At 39.8% G+C, this 23,428-nt stretch overlaps 2 protein-coding genes across 10 annotated transcripts in view; both read left to right on the forward strand.

The window, feature by feature from the left end:
- EPS15 (epidermal growth factor receptor pathway substrate 15) overlaps window positions 1-10,063 on the forward strand; it is a 68,374-nt gene extending 58,311 nt beyond the window's left edge. For 6 of the 8 annotated variants that reach the window (XM_050977598.1, XM_050977599.1, XM_050977597.1 and 3 more), the window contains 5 exons: window positions 1,394-1,463; window positions 2,660-2,736; window positions 3,231-3,393; window positions 6,087-6,265; window positions 8,148-10,063. In XM_050977598.1, the coding sequence (XP_050833555.1) occupies window positions 1,394-1,463; window positions 2,660-2,736; window positions 3,231-3,393; window positions 6,087-6,265; window positions 8,148-8,294 (636 nt within the window). In that variant the 3' untranslated portion in view covers window positions 8,295-10,063. Of the gene's footprint in view, window positions 1-1,393; window positions 1,464-2,659; window positions 2,737-3,230; window positions 3,394-6,086; window positions 6,266-6,835; window positions 6,873-8,147 lie in introns of all 8 variants that reach the window. The other 2 variants (XM_050977601.1, XM_050977602.1) reach the window with 2 other exon arrangements.
- Window positions 10,064-13,583: 3,520 nt separating this feature from the next.
- TTC39A (tetratricopeptide repeat domain 39A) overlaps window positions 13,584-23,428 on the forward strand; it is a 50,958-nt gene continuing 41,113 nt past the window's right edge. Inside the window, exon 1 of one of the 2 annotated variants that reach the window (XM_030226290.2) lies at window positions 13,584-13,716. In XM_030226290.2, the coding sequence (XP_030082150.1) occupies window positions 13,682-13,716 (35 nt within the window). In that variant the 5' untranslated portion in view covers window positions 13,584-13,681. Of the gene's footprint in view, window positions 13,717-21,674; window positions 21,907-23,428 lie in introns of those variants that run through there. The other variant, XM_009088713.4, reaches the window with a different exon arrangement.

Genomic DNA, 23,428 nt, shown 5'->3' on the forward strand with positions numbered 1-23,428 from the left:
AAAAACATTTTAAAGTATTTAATTGTGGATCTTCATTGCTCCACAGCTAAGAGCATTTGACAGTAATGACTTTAAGCTCTGTCATTATTTAACAATGACTTAAGCTCTGTTAAGCTTTAGAGCTTTCTGTTAGTTGGTGGAACACAATAAATGGAAAGAAAGCCAAGATCAACCTCACCAGGTTATGCTCAGACACTTGATTTTTGCCTCCACACACTATAGGATCAAGAACTATGTGCTGTATTTTATCTGAAATCTGATGTGGTGTATGGGGTTTCCCCTCAGAAAAATCAGATTGTTCTATAGGTGTATGTTTAGGTTTTGGTGTGATTTGGTTTTTTTTAATAAGAATCACCAAAAGTCTCTTGTGATGTGGAGATGCCTTCTGAATGTATCTCTTTCAAGGGTACTTCAGTCTTTTAGCTCACATTATAAATGAGCAGTGACTGAATACTCTTGAGCCTTTAATAAGGTAGAGTTGGGCATAAAACTCTCTCAGGTATAGACTAGAACTTGTTGAATATGTAATATTTAAAGCTGATAGACAAGCAATTTGAACAACTGAAATTCTTCGTGCCATTAACTTTGTCTCCATTCTTTTGCCATCTCCTTTCCTTTTCAGTGCTCTTTCTGTTGATGCCTCCCAGCTTCGTGTAAAACATAAAACATGCATAGACATACATAAAACTCAGATACATGTGGATTAAGAAGCAAGTTAAGTGGCTCTAGAGTGTGCCTGAGGTGGACCCACAGCAGCCAAGAGTGAGAAATCACTGCACCTGGCAGTGGTGGTCCTGCCCTTCGCCATGGTGTGCACACTGTGCAGATCTCAAGGTCCTATTACACACCACAGCCTACACCTCCAGCCTTAAATATTAGGTTTCTACAATTTGTAGTACTCAGCACACTCCTTTTCAAAGTCTTGATGTTCAAATGTAATCAATTCTTGGTCTTATTACAGTCCAAAGGAAGAAAAAACAGAGAGGTCAGAGCTGTGGTGTGGGATTAGCAGTGGATTCTTGAGATCTGTACTTCAGTACTGAAGTTATGCATTCATCTTAAGTGCTTTACCACACCTCTCTGGAGTGTTGAGATCTAAGATTTGAAGATGGCTCTGGTTGTAGAAATCTGAGACCAAAATGAGCAGTAGATATTGTTGACTGTTGCATTAGCTGTTACCAAGTATGTTGCACATATTGTACCTTTTTTCCATCCTTTCAAAGTATTAATCAAAACAGAGAGGAAGAGTTTCTATTAATAGGCTTGTTTACTGTTGCTGATAAAAGCTATTTCCAGAATGTGTTATCCTAAAATAAGTGGTGACTGTATTCTTAGACTGAAGAATCTTTTAAGCTGAAAACAAATTTCCCTCCAAAGGAATTTTTTGTTTTAGACAGAGATATCAAAGAAGAATGACCCTTTTGCTCCTGGTGGAACCACTGTCACTACATCAAATGATCTAGGTAAAAGTAGATTGTACATATCAAGCTTCTTGAGTTTTATTTTTGCTTTTGCTTGCTTTTGTTTCTAGGCTTTTAACTGAATTTGTAACAGAGCATTATGGGGATTTCCCATGTGTTCTGAATTTTCCCAAAAAGTATGACATAAGGTGCTTGTTTTCAGGGGGGAAGTTTATAACCCAAAACTGACTCTGTCTGTAGTGTGTATCACTGAAGACTGATTCCACAAACACTGTTCCTCTGCTTTCCTAAAGCAGGGACAGTATCCTGAGTGTTTGGGCTGTTTGGATGGTCTATACTGCTTCCCACTAGGGTTGTTTTCAGAGATTTCATGTTACTGTGTGAGTAACATCAGGATAGCTCTGCACCACTAGAGTAGATGTGGAATACAGTAACTCCTTCACTGAGATTTTTTACTGCTCAAGTTGGCTCCTTCTGTGACCCTCTCTCACCTGAGGGCTAAAGAGGTTTTAGGGAAGGCTCTTAACTCCTCTTTTCCTAAACTGCACTGACAAGTGATAATCCAAAACAGGAGTTTATGTGTGATTTTGTATTGTAAACCTTCTCATTTTAGTTCTAGGGAAAAAATGGTGTTTTTTAGAGATGCAGAAGTGAGTGTGGCACTTCCTGCTCTGCTGTACAGTAGCAGTTTTTACATATTTTAAGCACATGAGAATGAAAAGGTACTGTTGAATTAGACTGGGATGATATGAGGTTCAGGTACTTGATTCCACAAGTGAGTCTGCAGTCAGAAAAGAGCTCTGGTTCATTTTCATATATATATACACATAAATTTATATATATATTTATGTCTGTATATGTATGGGTGTATGCACACAAAAAACACCTCTGTGTGTATACATACATGTATCTCAGTAGAACATTTCCAGTAGTATGGTTATTTGATACTTTCAGTGGAATTTCATATTTTTTGATGTAGGAAAACATTCCAGTATTTCTTTTGAATTGCTTCCTGTTCAGGATATTTATTGTTCTTAATTGGAAGTTGACATTTTGAGTTTTTGAAAAAGTTACTTAATAATTTGAAGTGCTCACCACATAAAATACTTCACCTGAATTACTTTAAGTTGCAAAATATGTCATAGTTGCTATTTAGTAATAATAGTAGTGGGAATTTTTCTTTTCAGTCTTTTATATTTAACTTTTAATCTCATTCTTGGCTTGATTTGTGTATTTAGCTACAGACCCCTTTGCCTCCCTGTTTGGAAGTGAATCCTTTGAAGGTGGCTTTGCTGACTTCAGCACGCTGTCCAAGGTAATGTGGAGCTGCTGCTACTCACAGAAAATGCAGGAAGCTGCAGTGACAAGGCACAGCTTAAACAGTTTCATTACAGTTTTGCCACTACTAAACATTTATAATGGCTGATTTGCTTGAAAAAGAGGTCTGGATAGCAAATCATCCTGAAATTCTGTAAAGAATGCAATGTAATCTTTTTAGCTTGATAAGTATTTTCTCTCTATTTCTAGTGATGCTGTAATTTATTTCTTTTTAAATTTGTTGATTTTAGCAGCAAAAGTATTACTTTTGCATATTTAACTGCTTTCAGCTTTATAGTGTACACAGTAACCATTCCTGATTTTTCTTTCTGTTCAATCTTCTGGAGTATGTGGATATGTGTAAAAACAAACAAAAGTCTTTTCTTTAGTCCTAGTCCAAACTTTCAGATCTGATTTAATACTGTATTATTGAAGAGACTCTCTGGTAGCACTGCACTGAAAATGTGTGTGTTGCTGTTTTGTTTTTTGAAGGCCAACAATGAGGATCCCTTTAGTTCTTCCACATCAGGCTCTGTCAGCAGTGTCACCATAACTAAAAACTTATTTGAGGAAGCACCAGCTAAAAATGAGGATGTTCCTCCTGCACTGCCCCCTAAGACAGGAACTCCCACCAGGCCCTGTCCACCTCCACCTGGTAAGAGCTGACACTGAGATGTGGTAACAGTCAGCTGCTCCATGTTGGCAGAGGGACAGGACTCATGAAGGGAGGGTAAAGGGTCTCAATTTAAAATGAATGAGCAAGATGTGAAACAAATAAATTCCTGATCATTTCCTCAGAGTTTTGCATGGTGTTTTGGATCAGAGTTTGAAGACACAAAGGATTTAGAAAACAGACTTGTTACAAATGTGTGCAAGAACACAGCATAGCTGCAAGTTAAATAGTTGCTAATGTGCTACACTGTGAGTCTTCAATTAAATTATGTGAGTGAGAATTTAGTGCGCTTTATACATTGCAAACACAGATGGGTTTAATGCAAAATGAATTAAATAGGGTTAAAGAACTGGCTTAGGTTTTCAGGTTAACTTTTTCTAGGTGGCCTTGCCAGAGGTCTGTAGCAGTACTAGTCATAAACCCAAGTTCCTTGGGCTGTTTTCTCCTCAGTGATAGAGGAGTTTCTGGGATGTTCCATGGCACAAACCACTCTGCTTTCTAGAAAAGGCCATGATTATCATGCATAACAACACCTTTTGCTTGCAACAAGACCACATTATAACAGTCTTCTCAGTCTCAATTTGTTTTTGCAAACATAGGAAAATCTAGTATTCCTTTAAAAATGTCTGTCCTCTGTTTCATTGCTTTTAAAAACTCTACTGCATCATTTGTTTCACTGTTACACTAAGTGGATGAGTCTTAAGGTGTTTTGAGAAACTGGCTTGAAACCTAAACGTGTATTCATGTTTCTTCAAAAGAAAGGGAACACAGTAGATACAGGAGTGCTCATACTGAAGTTTAAACTCAGCTGTTTGATTTCTAATGTTGGTGTGAGATCTGATTCATGCTAATGCCTTGCAAGTCATCATTTCCATTGTAAATAACATTAAAACAGCTGACATGGCAAGTGATGATAATTGCAATGTTTGATGTTGGTCCTTATTTAAACATAAAAAGGATTTCTGACTTGATTCTATGGGAGTGGCTGTGATGTGGTGCACTTTTGGAAGGCAAGCTTCTAGGGGTGCAGCAGCAGCTTCCTCAGCAACAGATAATTGGGAAAAAATAGGTGGTTTTGATATGCACACTAAAAATGTGATTATCTTGATAACCATTCCCAATTAATTATTTTCCTAATGGAAATAAAATCTGAGGTACTTACATGTAATTATTTCTAATTACTTCCTTGGTTTGATTTGAAACAATGGAATGCTTTTTCAAAGAAATACCCAAAAATCTTTCTTGTAGTTCTTCTCTCTACTGGAAAGTATGTAGAAGGGCTGTTGCCTCTGAATTCTGTTGCTTCTCTAAATACTAATAAACACTCCCATTTCTGGATTTTGGGGAAGATTTGATGATTGTGTATTTTGTATTCTTACCCTTCCCATGCAGAAATAAAATTCTCTGGTTGTCATTTGGAGATGATTCTCCCACATTTTTCAAGAAACAGGCAGGCATTATTTGTGAATAACAGAACTGTAAAATCACAGAATGGTTTGGGTTATAACAGACCTTAAAGATCATTCAGTTCCAAGCCCTGCCATAAGCAGGGACACCTTTCTCCAGGGCAGGTTGCTCAAAGTCCCAACCAGCCTGGCCTTGAACACTTCCAGGGATGGGGCAGCCCAGTATCATCAGTGATACATCATCAGTGAGAGAGATGGCAGGGTTTTCTGGGAAGTGTCTAAGTAAATAATATCTTTCCCAGGGGATATTCTCCAAATCTCTAAATCATTGCCAGATAAGAATCCCTTTTCCTCTTATGAAGTAATTTTAGGTTAATTTTCAGAAATGATCTGTGAAATAATAAGCACCTTTGTTCAATTCTGTAGTTTTAGCCTGAAATGGAAACAGAAGCAAGTTCTAAAATACAGCCACTGCAAGTGTGGAACCACTTGCAGAACCTGGTAGCAGAATTCATGAAACTGCACTGAAACCTCTGGTGTAAACAGTAACCTACAGAGGGAGTGGTGGGGTGGAATTCAGCTCAGCTCTTCCTGGATGTAATTGGGTTAATGTTCTCAACCGTGTTGAAAGTTGACTAGGGTTAGGCTGAAAAAAAACAATTGAGTTTTTTTCAGCCTAAACAAATTAAGTGGGGGTTTGTCCCTGATTCTGTTTATTTGCAGCTTCTTAGGCAAGAATTAACAAAGCAGCTCAGCCTGTGATTGCTTGCTATCATACTCCTTGTTTTAAACTGCAGAAATTCCTGATCTTAGCTTAGGGAGAGGACATGGTGTTTTGAAAACTTAAAAATGTAATGTATTTCTGCTCTCTGAATAAAATTGTGCTAACTTGATCCAAAGTAATAATAACAGAGCTTTGCTGGAATGATCAAAGACAGCTGATAAACAGAAAACAATACTGTGCTGACAGAATAGGTGCTCAAAACTGTTAGAAATTCCCTTTCCAAACCAGTTAATTTATATATAACTGTGTTCCTGACTCATTAACATACATGTGTTCCTTTTTACCTGATTACCCTTTCAGAAAGTGTGGGCTGTACCCTCATTTTTTTAAATTGGCAACCCTTCCCCTGAAACTACAGCTCCACTAGTTTGTGGGAAGAGGTTGCATTCTAAGTAGCTTTTGAATGTTTTTTTTTTTTTTTTTACTAGTTTTGGCATGTTATTACCTGCTATCTTAAATTCATTTTAAATTCATTTTGATCTAAGGGAAAAGACCTATCAATCAAATAGACTCTTCAGATTCCTTTAAGTCGAGCGACCCATTTCAGCCTTTCCCCACCCCAGACATTCCCAAAGAACAAGAAGCAGATCTATTCTGTGATCCATTTGCTCCCACCAGCATCAGTAAAGAGGCTGACCCCAACAATTTTGCAAACTTCAGTACTGTGAGTAAACACTTTTTACATTTGTTTCAGTATAACAGCAGCTTTGAAATGTTCACACTGAAGTCTTCAGTCTAATTTAAATTATTAAAACATATCCCATGTACACAAGGGATATTGCTTCCTGTTAAAACAGTGTTTACATTTAGTTTACAGCTGAGGCTGTCTTAAAACAAAATGCTGCAAAATGCTGTAGTTAATGTTTAAATTGCATTGGTTTTATGCCTTTTTTCATAGAGACCTTCTAGCTTTTAGAGGAGAGGATTTCAAAAATATCTATGTTCTAGGGATTATCAATTTTATTAACGTGTGCAGCAGATTTAAGTTACAAATCTATAACAAGCACACTGTTAACTACCCAATTAAAAATAAACTAAAATGTGATTTTAATTTAACTGCCACTGAACTGTTTGGTCATAATTTTAATGTACTGAAATACTGATAAACAGCCTCATAACAGTGTATGTTAATGAAATATAATTTGATGAGTTTTGAATGGTTAGTAAATTCCAGACTTATGCACAATGAAGTAAAATAGTAAGTGTCTCTTTATAACCAGAATTCATTTCATAGAAGTCGTGGTGTCCAAGCAGTAGAAGCAAATCTAAAGGTTTGTGCATGCCTATATATTATTTTTTTCTTTCGAGCTTTTGCAAGTAGAAATTTTGAAAGGCATCATCTCACTTTCCAGCCTGTTAAATGCAATTTGCATTTACAGTATCTTGACCATACTGCTCTCTCTGTTCAGGCCTAATAAGCTACATGCTTGATTGAAGTAAACTAAGGATTGTCATGAAGTAAACTAAGGATTGTCAGGCTCTCAAAGTAGACTTGCACTGGTTGGTGTGTCTTGGAGCATGGTAACTTCTGAAATGTGGTTATCCATCCATGGCAGTAGTTAGGGAGACTGAGAAGCCACTTTGGAGGAGTGGCAAAAATGCCTATTATCTTTGTGAAGGAAATAGTGTTATTTTTCAGCTGCAATTACTGAAAATACTGAGTGCACTATGGAGAAAACTCAGGTATTTCTGCTTTTATTTCCCCAAGAAGGAGCTCAAAGCAGAAACCTGGAGTCTGTAACCTCTAACCCTTTCAGTTAATGCTGGGACATCCATGAGGACAGGGCCTTCACCTACCTCTTAATTTTTCTGCATGTTTGCTAGGAAGAAACTTTAGCATAATCTTTTGTGTTTTATTTAAGATAATACCCTTAGCTCTCTCTGATTTATGATCATTGTACCAGAGGTATTTAGTTCACAGTCAGTTCTCATCAATATACATGGAAATAATCTGTTCTTTTTTTCCCTTCTAATATCATGCTGACCTTTCTCTGTATTACTGCCAGCCTTCTAACTCTACAGTTATCCTTAGCATTTTGCTGCTTCTTGGCAGCAGTATTTGTCATCTACACATTCAGAAACAGTCAGTCTACAGCTAAATTTTTGGTCATTTTCACCTGGAAATGTCATCCCTAATGAAAGCAGGATAAATCAGGACAGCCTACAGTGTGAATAGGAGTGTGCTTTGCAAAATGTTCTCCTGATTTATTCAGAGGTTTTCTTGTATGGATTGGTATTTAACCAAATAAAACTGTGTTTAAATTATACCACTTTCTGCTCAGTAACGTTTTAGAAACTTAATACTGAAATTTGAAACATGGCATATTTCATTAAAATACATCCTTTTGATGGCTTCAGTGCACTTCTTAGTAGTTAAACCTTAGACTAATCCAATTTAGTCTATTACAACTACAAAACAAGTAATATTTGAAGACTAGAATATGTACAATTATTGAAAAACTAATTGTCCCAATCACTGACTGATTGGACAGTAATAATAATCACTGTATTATTAATCTGTCTTATTTTGTTTTTTAAACTTGCAGTATTCTACTGAGGAAGACATGATTGAATGGGCTAAGAGAGAAAGTGAGAGAGAAGAAAAAGAAAGATTGGCAAGACTAAAACAGCAAGAGCAAGAAGACTTGGAACTGGCTATTGCACTCAGTAAATCTGAAATATCAGAAGCATGAAGTTTAGAATAAGTTTTATCTGACGTAAACTGTTTTGTCCCTTTTCCTGAGTACCTAACCTATTTAAATGTTAATCAGAAAATGCATATATACAAGAAACTATGAAAGGTTTTAAATTTCTGAAAGTGATGTGAATGTTTCTGCTAAATTTAATCCTTTTGGTTATTGTTTCAATAATTGTTAAGTTTAGCATTTGATTTCTCTCAAGTTTTCAGGAGAGCAAAGTACTTTTCCCAGCTGAAAGCAAATCAGTTTAAAATGCAGTTAGAGAGATTGGGGTTTGACTGTAATCTATCAGCAGTTGGTAATTGAGCATAAAGTGAACACAGCAATTATTCTGTCATGGCTGACTGTCTCCCATCAAGCAGTTAGTCACTGGAAACCTTTTATTCTTCTGAAGGGGTTTTAGTAATGCCAGAGTTAGAGAGTGCTTCATTTTGTATGTATGCACATAGATTCTTTTTCTCCTCGTTGAAGATTTTATGTTGGGTTTAACATAATCTTCATGAAGTCTCCATCAGAAAGAGTATGTCTTTCTGAGACCTTTATTGCTTTTCCTGCATGATCATAGGTTTTAAGACAGACCTGTTATTTTGTTTTATAAAGCAATTAAACTGAAAATTCATGTGCATTTGCTGTTGGCTAAGGTGACTGTCAAATTGTGAGACCCCACTGCTATTTGAGCCACATTTGCCTGTGAAATATGCAGCTGAACTGGCAAGTTAATGAGTTCCATTTGAAATAGGATTGAAAATAGAAAGAAAAAACAGGTAGTCTGATTTCTATTTTTTTTTAACCACAGTTGTTTTCTGTATATGTAATTTATTGAATGCCAACTGATAGTTGCACCTTAAACTGAATGATTTCTGAATGGTCACTGAGTCAGAGTAGGATTGATAGAATGTTAATGAAAATAACTTAATGAAAATAACTTATTGTTCATTTTGAATGAATTCTATTTGGAAAATTAGTTTCATTAAAATAATTCCAAAACCAGTAATCTTGTGCCCTATCTAAGAAAAATGGATGGCAGCAGCATAAGCATCTAGAAGGGTTTTTTTTCTTGCACTTTTAACCTGTGGTATTTCTTTTGAGGAAATTGAAGTGTTTCAACACAAAGCACTGGGACAAAGGGGGAGAACTCAGCCACACTTCAGTATATTTAAGCTCTTCCCATTACCTGTCAATGCTGCTGTTGCATGACTTCGAGGGTTTTCAATTTTTCAAGAAAAAATTAGTAACCTGACTGGGGTGGTTTTTCTTTTGCACTTGGAGATGAACATTTGAACACCTGCTCAAAAAAAAGTAACTTAAAATTTTGCAAGTATTAAATAGTTATAACTTATCTTACACATCTTTGTAATGAGTGTACACTAATCTTGCAAATCAAAATGCTTAACTGGATTACATAGTTTCTTATCTTTTGTTAAAAATGTATACTCAGTGGACCAACACAATATTATATGTATATATTATATATATATTCCTGCTTTCCTTTATGGGATTTAAAGTTTTGAGTCATTTGATGTTACATTTCATGTTACTGACTCTGACTATAGGACTTTTACTCAGACTACCAACAAACCACTGCTGTGAGCTAAATGGCATTACTTTATGAAGTTTTAACTGTTTGTTTTGTTGGTTTTCTTTTTTTTTAAACAACTTGTTCAGGTGGGATTAGCCTCTATTTATAGACTTCCCTTTTGTTTAAAAATTCTAACAATAGCCTGTAATTATGAAGAAATAAAGTTTAAGTACATAAATGTGAACTGTTTGCCTGTTTTTTCAAGAGGGTGCTGTGAGATGTAAAGCATTGTGGGAATGTAATGCAGTGTGAGGTGTCCTGACTGCAGCCTGGTGTCTGTGGCCTTTGCCACCTGACACACCTGCCATGGGTACACAGGAATAGGATCCAGTGGCAGAATTGTGTTGTCTTGTGTTATTTCCCCAGTAACTTCTCAACAGTTTCATTTACCTACCTAAGTTTAAATTGGCTGTTTCAGAATTTGAGTATTTACTAAATGATGACTTCAGTTTTGGAATGTTTTAGTTGTGCTTAAGCCTGAATCTTCTAAGTCATTGTGTGCAGGGATGGGCAACCTTATGGCTTTGTGTTTGCAATACTGACAGAATGGTAATTTAGATGATACCAGATTTAGATTAAAAAGGGTAAGGTTGGGAAAGTAACATGTTTGTTCAAAATATTGGCAACTCAAGTCCTGTTTTCTTATTATGGAATTCTATATAATGTCAGTGAATACTCTTGAATTTAATTCCATTGTTCACTAGAGTGAACATGAAGATTGGCTTTCAGATGCATCCATTTTTTCTTATTAGAAGGAAGAGAACAGTGATTTTCCCTAATGAAAGATCTTTTTTATCTTTTGTGGTAGGTAGAGTGGAGTTTAGTTGCCCATGTTAGTGTTACTGAACTCTTGACTTCCCTGCAGAATTGTGTTTGCAGGGACCTCTGAGGCTTAAATTAGGAAAGGTGCAGAAGTAAAGAGGAAGGGAGGGAAGACAGCATAATGTTATCCCAGAAAAGGTAGGAAGGAACTTGTAATTCATCAGCTGGCAAACCATCAGTCAGTAATATCCTCAAACAGAAGTCATTCTTATCCACAAGCTCTTAAAAGAAACACAGAATAGCAAAACATACATAAATAACAGCAGCTGCATTCCCATTCCTTGCTCAGAATACTTCAGAATTCCTGTGGTGCCAAAATGGAGACATCTGGAGCTGCCTGGACTTTAGATTTTAACTGAAAACAAAGAGCAATAAGTTTTTAGAGCAGGTGATAGAGGGGGAAAATGCTGCATTGTTTGGATGTGTGTTCAGGAGGTCAGGATGTTGTTTCAAGGTATCTCTTGCTGATTTAATAAGTGAATATGGACAAACCAGTTAATGTGAAGCCATTTCCTGTTCTGTAAGTGATAACAGGTCTCACAGTTATTACATAACTGCTCTACTCTGGAAAGACAACCTTGTGCGGAGTAAAAGGAATTTTATCCCATTTTACTTTTGTATCCTGTAGATAGGATCAAAGTTAGGAGGTGTTTTCTCTGTTGGTATATGCAGCCAGTTGCAGTCCTATACAGGACTATACAAATAACTGGAAATAAATTAAGAATTTAACAGAAGTGCTGTTTTGTACAAGATATTTGAGGGTTTAGTTTGCTGGTAATACAGGGAGAAATTCTTGCCTTTGTCTTCAGAGCTTTGTGCTGGTGAGAGATCCTGTAACACTGCAAATTGTCAGCTCTCTCAGGTTTGCATGTGTGACACTCAGTCTCATCCACACAAACTGATTTTCCTGTGTGGCCAGAATTACTATTTATTCTCTTGAGACTATGTAGCATTGAAATGTTTGTATTCAAAGCCAGAAGGTCTTTAGGATTGTTTTCCATAGAATGCAGTCTCTCCTGAGATGCCACATAAATAGGTGTGGTCACTTACAAAGAAAAAAGTAATTTTAAAAGACTCAGTGGGTTTTTAGGTAAAATCCTTGTAGAATTTTTAAAATACTTACTGAAGCTCGGCTAATACCTCCTTATTTTTGAAATTAGGGTCCTTGAGTTACAAACAGTTCTGAGGATTTTGGAGTGTGAATCTCACTGTGGGCCCACATTCAGTAATAATTTTTACTGAATAAATAATTCAGTTGAGGTTCAGATCACTGACCTTGAATCCTGAAAAAGGTGAAGTACTTGTTGAATGTTAAAATCATATATTTAAATTATCTAATTTTCTTTAATATGCTATCCATTTAACTTAAAATTTTTATTTTATTTTGATATCAGATATTAAAAGCAGAGCTGTTCTCAAGCATACAATACAATGCTCAGAGGAGCAAATTTGTCCTTCTGTTTTAGCTTTTCCAACTTTGTTCCTACAATATATAATTCTAAAAGTTGTAGGAAGCAATTTAGAGTATATTTTGGTGTTTTTATTAATAAAAATGTTCTTTAAGTTACCTGTGACTGGCTATTGACAATGGGCTGAAGTGCAGAACTACAGAGGAAGTCTGGCTTCATTGTGAACGCTGGGAGCTGGAATGTGTGAGAGCCTCACAATTCAGAAAATGGAGTGTATGTAAACAGGTATTTTATGCTGGAAAACGTGGGCTTGCATTTGTACCAAAACAGCTCTTTTGGCAAAGAAAGCACAGGAAGGTGCTTGTCTCAACTCTTTTTGCTATCCCTCACTGAGCTAAAACGCTTGATTTAGTGGAGACAATCATGACTTCTTGGCTGGTGTCAGAAGAGGGAATCATCCTTCAGTCACTGGATGTCTGCCCCTCCTCTCGGAGCAGCTGCACCCCGAGCACTGGAGCGTGAGCCCGTCCTGCCACCCACCCCTTGTTCCTCACGTCACGAGCCACATTGTCGGTGTGCAGCTAATAAATTCTTTCTTTTTTTAACCTTATACACCCACTGTTCCCGTTAATGTGCCCATTGTTTCTTTGTGTCTACCCAGTCCTTCTGTTTGTCCTGCCACTCCCTCGGCCCTGTATACCTTTGCCTTCCTTTGCCTCGTTCATTTCCTTCCCCGGGCTCCTTTCTTTTGTTAATCTCTTCTGAACTGTTAGCCCCGTAACCCTGAAGCTGCGTGATTGATACTACTATAACATTAATGGCCAAAGTAATGCGATTTTTTTTCAGTATTGCATATTCTGTTCGCAATTTCAATGGGTTTGGTTTTCTTTTATGGAAGAGGCAAGTTAAATTTGTAAATATTTATTTTGTTTATGAATTTTATGTTAATGAACAAATTAAAGAATTTAATTAGTTGGATCTAATGATTTATTTATGTGATTTGGCCATAACTTGGTCCCTCTGATGTGTGAGCCCTGTGGGGTGTTACTCCTGTGCTACAACTCGCTGACCCCTGTGCTGGGGGTAGACGGCAGCAGGTGAAGAGCGCAGCTAATTGAAAACCTGGCGAAATATCAATTATGTTTTCCTCATGCTTTTTCTCGAGAGGAATTAATGACTCTTAATTCCAGCACACCGATGCGATGCCCGCGTTCCTCGGGGCCGTTCCCGCAGCGGAGCGACACGCCCGGGTCCCGCCCGAGCGCTGCGGTGGGACCGTCACCACATGGCATGATCGCACTCCCCCGGTGCGGTGCCATCCCATCCCATCCCATGCCAGCCGCCGGCGGAGGGCGGGCACTGCCGCAGCCGCTCACCTGCGGGGGCGGCCCCTCCGCCCGGCCCGGCCCGGCCCGGCCCTGCCCGAACATGCGCCGAGGCTCCGGCTGCCGCCGCTCCACACACCATGCGAGCTGGCTGCGGCGGCCGCCGGGGAGCAGCAGCAACAGCAGCGCCAGCCGTGCCCGTCGCCCTCCCGCCCTGCCCTCAGCCGCTGCCCGTCGCGACACCTCATGGACGCCCAGCCGGCCGGCAGCGCCGGTGCCCGGTACGCGGCTGGGGCGGGCCGGGGAGTCGGGCCGGGCCGGGGGTCGCCGGGGTCAGCGCTGCCTCCGCCGGGCTCTGGGGATGCTCCGTCCCGGGCGGGAGGAGGGGCCGGAGCGGAGGGTCCGGCGGCGGGACGGCGTGAGGGGTTCCGGGCGCTGCAGCCGCTGAGGGCAGGTCGGGCCCCCGGGCTGACCCCGACCGCCACTCGGGGCCGGGGCCGGGGCCGGAGCCGCCTGCGGCCCGTGGGCAGGGGCTGCCCGGGCCGGGACTGCCCGGGCCGGGACCGACTGGGCCGTCCCGCGGACCGCTCTGGCCACCGGGCTGACCCCGCTGTGGGCGGGGGCTGTGCCCACCTGTGCTGGCTGGGGCTTTGCTCGGTCACAAACTGGTTCTTGCACTTTGAGGGGCTTTTCTTTTTTCTTAGACAAGAGCATTAGCTTGAGCTAATTACATACCTGCGCAGCAGCCCTTCTGTAGTTATATGCAAATTGCCTTTGGGCTTCAAAGGGTTGCTGAAGAGCGTGTCATGTCTGTGGAAGACCAGGTCCTTTTGCTTGAGCTCCTGTTTGTGCAGCTTGCGACACACCTTGACAGCGAAACGCTGACGCTCTTTACCCTATAACTCAATACCTTCTTGCTTACCCTCAAAAGGGAGCTGCAGGTGGATAACTTTCTCCATTCCAGGTGTACTCCCGCTGCCCCTAAAATACATAAACTTCCATTGTGTGCATGTGAGAGAGTTGTTTCTTCAAAAGCTGAATCAGTCTGCAAATAACATTCTTCCCCCATGATGACGGTGTGTTAAATTTTAGACATGGCTGCGTTAAAGGTCGGCTTGTGGATTCTGTATTTGACATAAGACATTTATGATAATCTGCTTTATAATCTATGCAGGAGTAGGAGCTTTTAAGAGTACAGCTGTTGAAGAGGTTTGCTGCTTAGAAGAGTGGTGATGGCTCTGTTCATGGTTCTTCATCAGGTGTTTGGAGCACTGGTGTGCTCTCTCTCTGGCTGCACACTTTCGCTTTATCTTGAATTTGAAAACAGCAAACATTTACCTGAGACTTTATTTCTGCTGAAGAAACCATGATGGGAAAAACCATTTCCTCAACTTTAGCTTATAGAAACTGTACAATAGTGCTCTTTTTTGCTGGCATTGATATTAATGTTAGAGTTATTACAGAGATCAAAGGAGGTGGTCTAGTGGTATTTAAACCAACAAAGTCCTGTGGGATTTAAAAATCTAGAGTGCTAGACTTGCTAATGATCAAAAATGACCTGTCCATTAGTATATAGTATATATTTATATATATAACCCCTACCTGGAAGTACTCAGGTCTGGTTGGATGGGGCTCTGAGCAACTTTGTGTAGTGGAAGGTGGGCCTGCCCACAGCACAGATTTGGAATGAGATAACAGTCAAGGTCCTTTCCAGCCCTGTGAATTCTATGATTCTGTGATTTTTACGAACTTTATATAATTTTGTTGCCGTGCTCTCCCTTGATAATTCTTTAAGGGATGGCTCAGCAATTTTAAAAATATTTTTCAACTCTAGGCTGGAAAGGTGGGCTGTGTGTTTGTAATAATGATGTTAAATGATACCATTAAATGACCTCCAGGTGCTGTGTTTGCACTGACAGTAGCAGCAGGCTGAGGGACTGCAGTTGCATTGTGCTTCAGGAAGTTCTGAGCGTGGGGAACAATGTGTGCAGAAATATTTAGAATCAGAAGGGAGTTGGGTGGATTTTCCAGGATGGGCAGGTTGGCCCAAAAGTCTGTGTTACTGAAGCTGCTGGAGCTCTTGGTGCTGGCTCCTCATCGCCTTTCTGGAGCTCCATCTGCTGGAACCAGCTCTCCCATTCCAGGGTGACACTGCACTGGGATCTAAAGGGATTCAGGTGCTCCCAGTGCTGTGCTACAAAGTGTTGAAAAGCATCTATCAGGATTTTGGCTAGTTGTGGGAAAAGATTACTATTTCCTTATTGTAGTCCACGTTTTACTTAGATCAGTCCTTTAAAATCCCGATGAAGCTCCCAGAGAGTGTTTCCACAGATCTGAATTTGTGGTTTCTTTAGATATCATATATGTTTTGGGGATAGACTGAGATTATCAGATCATAGTTGGAGGAAAAATGTTCTAGTGGAATGATTGGAACTGAAAAGTAAACAGATATTTGAGCAGGGGTGATGAAAAATGACCTCCCATTTTAGAGGTTTTCAGCTGTTGTCTTCAACTTGATAATAAAACTTTCAGTCATCTGTTGTGAAAAGGCAACTGTCAGAAGAAAGTCTCAATCTTAGAATGGTCATTCAGATATACTTGACTCAATGGCTGGAGCCTCAGCTGTATATCAAACAGAATGCAGTACTGAACTTGGATGTCATTTTACATTTCTTTCTAACTAAAATTGTCATCCTGAACTGATGAAATCTTCTCACTGCATCTGCATTAAAACTTAGTTTTTACCAATACTTTCTCCCTGTCGGAAAGGGAAAAATTGACAGAAAGATCCCAGCCTAACTGAATCTGAGTTCAATATCAGCCTCACTTATTTTGGTTTTCTTTGTTTTTTCTCCTCAGGTAGTTTTCTTAGTTGTTCTTGCACTCTGAAAGGGAGAGAATAATAACTATTTTCTTCTTGAAGCCACTGTGCCAAAGAATAACTCTTCAAAAAGGCTTTGGCAATGCTGAGTGCCAAGACAACTTTCTACTGGTACTTCTTTTTCTGTTCTCAAGTGTTGATTCAGTGGGCAGGTTCAAGAGAACTGTAAAGGTGTATTGAAGTGCCATGCTTGAATTTTTACTTAATTGGAGAGAAAGTGGCATTGTTAGTGATCAAGGTGCTGTGAAGTATGCTTTGCAGATGACTTCTGAAGAATAAACCCAGGCTGTTGGAAGCTCTCAGGGAAACATAATCTGTAATGTCATGTAAAGCAATGATTAAAGGCAAAGCAACAGTCCCCTATTTGTTCAGGTATTTTGTGTCATTCCTATATATTATTTCTGTGGGAGCATAAGATACTGTTCAGCAATGGAATGATTTAAAAAATCATGATTTTTTTTAAGTTGCAGCAAAGCGTGTTACAGAGTAATTTATTTTGAAAATGCTTTACGTAGATTTAATTAAAAAAAAAAACAACCAAAAAACCCAAACCCAACCAAATGACATAAAACCAAACAAAGAAACATTTCAACTCACATGAAGTACTGCAGGAAAATGCTTTTTGGGCCAGAATGTGTGTTTCATCCCTTCTAAGTTGGTCACCACACTGAAGTCTGAAAGAAGTGAAGTGCAAGTCACCATAAACAAGTACAAACCAGACATGCCCAGGTAACTCTCTTGTTACCTACCCAGCCTTTATCACTGCTGATAAGTGCAGAATCCAACCAAAAGAGGGAATTGCCTGACACCCCTCCCTAAATTCTCACCCAGTCTGATTTCAGAAGTAATACAGATCTCTACCCTGACCTTGCAGTCTTTAGGAAAAGCAAATCTCATAGATTTTGTCTGGCTTCTTACCATGAACACGGCAGAGTGAGTTTGCATTTTGCTTCATGCTTTATTCGTTAGTTTGCTAAATGTGCTCAATACCATTGCATGGTAGTGATCTAGTGCAGCTCTTGCTGATTTTTTTTTTCTCATTAATTTTAGTGAGATGAGAATTAGACCTTTAAAAATTGAGAGTAACTATGTCAGAAGTGTAGGTGAACCAGAGGCAGGAAAACTGAAAAGTCAGAGTACTTGGAAAAAAGAGCAACTGGCTATTATAAGGTTGTTTAAAGACCCTTAAAAACCCTAAAAGGAATGATATCAATCACACGTCCCCTTCAAAGTGACAAAGATTGTAGATCATCTGAATTGAAAAAGAAGAGCTATTAAAGCTTGCTAAACACTACTGTGGTGTGATTTATGATGAAAATTTACACCTAATTGCAGCAATCCTGTTAATTTCTGTAATGCTGAATATGTTTGTTTTATTTCAGTGTAGATCCTGTGTGAGGTAACTTTTTCTTTGTACATTCCAATAGAGCAGTGCTGTTGCAGGACGTTTTGGCTTATTTTTGTAATATACCAGAGTGGATTGTGTGTCTTTTTATTTATTTTCATTCTGTCTGATGCAGGCAGTGTTGCTAACTGAGGGTGCTCACCCACAGTGGTGCATTTCACCCTCTGAGCAGTCATGGCAGCATAACAAGGAAAGGGAGCAGTAGAAATGACACCACTACATTTTATTTATCTGAACAAACCTATCTTAATGAATTTATTGCACTGTTTGCCTATTCAAATACAGGATGAGAACTGTGAGCCTAATGCAAACTAGATCCTGCTTGATCCAAGTTAAACATGGTGGGACCAAGGGCAGAACAGGATTCTCTGCCAATTCCCTGGTCTTTGTGGTGCTCACTGCACTGCTTTGTCACAACCCTTTGATTTGTGAGCTTTTGCTGGAATGGAAGAGCTTTTTAAAAGACCTTTGACATTGCTGAGGCATCAATAACTCAGTGATTTGAGAGCTGAATTAACCTCAGAAATAAATGGTGTCATACTCCATGTACAGCTTGAAATACTATGAATTCCAGAATTGTATCACTGTTGTGTTTCTATGCAGAATATTTGGAGAACATGAATATTGAAACATTTCCAGTTGCTTTGTTGTTGAAGTAATGGCATTTGTGCAGCACTGAGGAATCTTAGACATGGGCCAGAAAAGTGTTCAGGAACACAGAAAGATAAATGCTGAGGTATTAACAGCTTGGCACATAGAACAGGAAGGGATATGGGAGAATTAATTTTCTTGCATTAACTTATTTGCTTTTGAATTATGAAGATATTTCTGTATTGTCTGAAAACTGAATAGTTACAAATAATTGTGAGAACTGCTTATTTGTTCTTTTCATCCAAGATTATTTCTGATCTCATGTGGGTTTGGAAATGCTTGCAGAAGAAAAGAATTCTTCCCAAGTGTTGTGCTTTTTGTTCTTTCTGAATGTTGAGATTTTTTCAGGCTGACAACTTGTAGTGCAGTGTTGCTCAAAGAAGTCAACTATTTAGAAAAGTAGTGTTGGGTTTAGGAATGATGTGAAGAACTGGAAAAAGCTAAAGGAAGTAATCCCAGGTGTATCCTGCTATCTCCTGATGTCCCTGGGATTATCCAGCATTAGGAGAACAGAATATGGTGTCATGGCAAGAATTTCCATATTTCTCTATCTTTTTGGAAACAGGCAGTGGGAAGGACATCCAGGTGTCAGTGATGGTACTATGGGTTGTGAACTGCTGAGCCTTTGCACGAAAAGGGCACAGGGAGGAACACTTGGGGACACAGCAGGGGCTGAAGGCCTCCAGACTTTTTCCTGTTTAGACTCTGAGGGGATAAAAGCCTGGAGGTTCCTTTGTTTGGAGTCCCTCCTCAGAGGCACCGGCTCAAGCTGTTATTTTGTTATTGCACCAAGATGAAATAATTTTAAGGATTGGGACATCTGAGACTCTTATGGGAAACTTGAAGTCGAGCCTGTCACACTGTGTGTGGGATGTGGAACTGTGAAGGGGCTTTGGCCCCAGCTCAGGTGATGGGAGTGTGACTGCCAGGGACTCCTGGATGGTCAGACAAGGAAGTTTCCTTAACACTGAAACTGAGGCCTTTGAAATGTGCTTTGGGAGGCTCCTCACATCTGTGAATGATTGAAGTGTTAGCACTGGTGAAGCTTAAATGGTGTTTGATTCTTTGTGTTTTATTCTCCTCCTCCAAATGAAGTTACCCATGCATGCAACCGCAGCTGACTTATGCAGATAAGGTAGATTTGGCAGAGATATGCATCCATATTTTAGGATATGACTGATTTAACTTGCTTTTAATGTTTCACAGTACTGAAGGAGCTCTTGAATTACTATTAAAAGCATTGTACAAAGTCAGAAACCTCAGACTTACCTTTCTTTGTAAAGTTCTGATAATTACTGAGGCTGAGTATTTTAGCATTTTGCACAGTAAAAGGCTCAAAATGCTTTTTTTATTGAAGAAATCTGTAAAACCCAGTGACGAATCACAAAGCTTATGCACTGCAAAGTCGTAGTAAGAAACCAGTTGACATTATGCACACAGTGAAATAAAATTTTGCATAAATGTGATAACTCCCATGCTCAAAAATTGTGTGTCTCTTTCCTTTTGACAATGAAAACATTTATGTTTTTTTTGAAGATGCTTTACTATTCATTGGTATTCCAGATTTTAGTTTTGCTTATTTCTGCTTACTCATTTTGTTTGATACTGCTGTTGACATATAAGGGATCTGGTGCTTAAGTAAAAGGGGCATTGCCTGGGATATTCCAAGAAGCTGTATTTCCAGCTAGAGACAATGGGGATGCAGTGGAGTAAGGAGAACAGTTCTTGCTGCAACTCCCTGGATGTGCTGTGGTTGTGATTTGTGAAGCAACCCCACTCGTGGTCCCTGGGGCAGAGAACAACGATTTCATGAATAGCAAAACCACAAGAAGAACCATATGACTGTCCTTGCAAAACCTGCTGCCCAAAAGCAAGAAAGGAAAGAACCTTGTAAAACCAGCAGGGAAATGGCCTAAATGTGGAAATATTTCAGATCTGAGTTTTTTACATTTGTTTTCTTTAGTTAAAAGAAAACATACGTGTATGTGGGAGGGAGAGGTTGCATACTGAAGGTTGCCTGAGCATATAGTTGTTTCTAGAGAAATGGTATTCAAATAAAAACCTGGCAAATCAAGTCTTGAAGAATTTGGCAGAGACAGCCAGAGCCTTCACCATACAGGGCTTTAAGGACTATTTGGAGAATACAGTATTCATTAGAAATTATACAAACATCTAGTGAGAATGATGAAAAACCTTTTCAGAGTAGCCCATGATCCTGCCATGGAACCAGTCAGTTAATTTTAAGTTGTAACCAGTAGTTATTCCCAACTAGGGAAAAAAAACCCCAGTAATGTCTTTTATCTCCTGCTGTGGCCCAGGTACACAATGCTGTTAGGAACATGTAATGGAGTCATTATTGGGGCCGCCTGTGGATATATTACTGTAATTTTTGTACCAAATGCAGCACAGGCTTGTCTGTACAGGATGCCATAAAACCAGCAAGAGATTTAATCAGGTATGTTAATGGATTCATAGTATCTTCCTGGAACTGTCCTTTGCTGGTTTATCATTTTTGGGTCTTCCTTCTGCAGTGTATATCTTCATTATTGGTACTGCTTTGGGTAATCTAGCAAACAGATAATTTCTGCCATTAGATGCTTTTGGAGAAACTAATTTATGTAAGTGGATCATGGCTGATCAACTTCCACAGTCCAGCTCTTGTAATGAGTGGAAGGACTGGTAATGCTGCTTGTAGTTGTGTACAAGGCTGGTACAGCTGATGTGCCAGCAAAGCAGTTCAGGGGAATTCACTGTTGCATTTTGGGCAAAATCAGCCAGATGCACTCACTCCACTGATTAAATTGTGACTGCCAACTCGCCTCATTTTCCATGGCATTAAAGAGAAATTGTTACAAAGAGCATGTAAAGTCTCAGTTCCTCCCAAAGGTACAGGAACTAACGAGAAGCAGCAGTTTGGCTGCTGGATTGGAGCCTGTTTTGTGGAGAATCCTTGCTGGGAAGGAGCACTTGCTTGTGTCTCTCGCCTGCGTGGTTCTCACATTTGCAGCAATTACTGCCTGAGTGCCGCCTGTCAGCTGCTCTCGTTTGGCTCTCCGTTCTGGTTCACAGCTTTCTGATGTGGGCCACTGCCATATGCAGTAATTCTTGTTGTTTCAGCTCTGTAATTACAAGGGTATTTGGCTTCTGCCTGGTCTGGACAGGAGAAAAGGTGGCTGATGCTGCTGCTCGTTCCAGACAGGTTTGTAGATCAGAGATAGGCTGGCAGCCGCCAGCCCCTCCTACATTAGAGGTATCCAGCTGCATTTGGATCCATGGCACACGAGCCTGCTGTGGCACGGCCTGGCTTCCGAATCGCGGGTTTGTAGGATGTGCCGGTGAATTAGCGATGCTCCTGTTCCCGCGGCGGTGTCCAATCGCACAGTGTGGTGCCGCAGGCAGGCGCTGCCCTGCGCTCCCACCGGGGCTGTCACTCGCAGCTGGCTCAGGAGCACCGAGTGCTGCTGATGTTCGAGCCTAAAAGCTGAGTGGGCTTACCATGACTATGTCAGAACACGCAGGACACTCAGCGGAGAGGTGAGTAGCAGCACGCAGCAATTTGCGTTTGGCTTAGAGGCAGTTCTGCTCCTGCTGTTGGAAGCAGGAGGGAATCTGCAGCCCACTGAAGCATGACTAATCAGTTTGCTAAAATGCTGAGCACCCTCGAGTTTAAAGCATTTCTGCCCTACTGTTAACAGGGACGAGTGATGATTCGTAGCATTTATGTGAGGTGTGTATTTTACCCAGGTCTTGAGCCCTTGACGTGGGATCTGCATCCTGTGGCAGGTTTTCCTTGGAGTATGAGGGAAATGTGCCGCTTGTGTGTCTGCTGCTGCTGCTGTGGGTAGCAGTGTGTGTTGGTATTCCAGAAAAGATGCCAATAATTATAGTATCTTATTTCTGCTTTGAGTTTCAGCAGCGGTTTTATTCTTTGTCATCTTTCTGTTTCAAAGGAGCATTTTGAAAAGGTTTATTTGTATTGAATGGGGTAATTCTGCTGCGTGACAAGAAACGAAAAACCAAAAAAAACCCAGACAAAATGCTAGTAAGTCTAAATATTTTAAAACAGGTGAAGATGTGCTTTATTGTTAAATATGTTACTTGGTTCAGGGACACAGATTTAAAACCAGGAAGGTAGGAGTTTTAATACAATAAGCAATAATTGACCAAGTTTTAATTATTAAGCAGAGCTCAGAATAGCTCAGAGTAGCAGACATGATAGTGCATTTTGTATGAGGCGGATGCCAAAACTTGGTTAATCAATGCTTGCAGAGCACTCAAAGAGTATCTTGGGTGCAAAAGGATTTGCATTGTAGCTGAAGTTGTGATGACAAAGCCACTAGGAACAGCATCTCAAATTTTCACTAGGAATGGTATTCTCTCAAATTTAAAGTCCTGCTTTTTGTATAAATAATTATACTCTTTATTTCTTTGCAGTCATTATTTGTGAAACCAAAACCAAACCACTGCTGCAGTGGGTGGTTATTGCTGATGCTATCTGCTTGTGCTGTGCTCCCCTGCCTTTTTCTTAAGATGTTATCAGGACTTTGCTTTCTGGTTTTCCTTTCATTATTCTGTGTTGTGCTACTTTTTAAGGAACTAACACAGTTTCTAAGTCACAAGATAGATCACATTAGTTAAAGCTGTTCAGAATCAGGAACATGGATTTGTTTGTATTTTGTTGGAGGATGTTTTGTACATGCTTGTATACACTATATTAGTGCAGTGGAGCTCTTTGATCATTAGATGCAGATGTTTCAACTGTCCTAACACTGCCTAGGTGACCTTAACTTCATTAGTGCAAGGCTTTATTGTTTCTTTTGTGGCTTTTTTTTTTTGTCCAGCAGTTCTGGTGCTGATGAACTTGGGCCAAACTAACTCAGCTGGTCTGTATTATCCTCTTGCCAGTAACCCTAAAGACCAGCTGAGAAGCCTTGTGACAGGTCAGGCTGACATCTGAATGTTGTAAAGGAGAAAAGTACAGCCAGAGTAAGTCACTGAAAGTCCTCTGACTTTGAGATACCACAGTAGTTTATTTTGAGTGCAGTGGCACTTCTTA

The sequence above is a fragment of the Serinus canaria genome, chromosome 8, assembly GCF_022539315.1.
Source record: "Serinus canaria isolate serCan28SL12 chromosome 8, serCan2020, whole genome shotgun sequence".
Classification (NCBI taxonomy): domain Eukaryota; kingdom Metazoa; phylum Chordata; class Aves; order Passeriformes; family Fringillidae; genus Serinus; species Serinus canaria.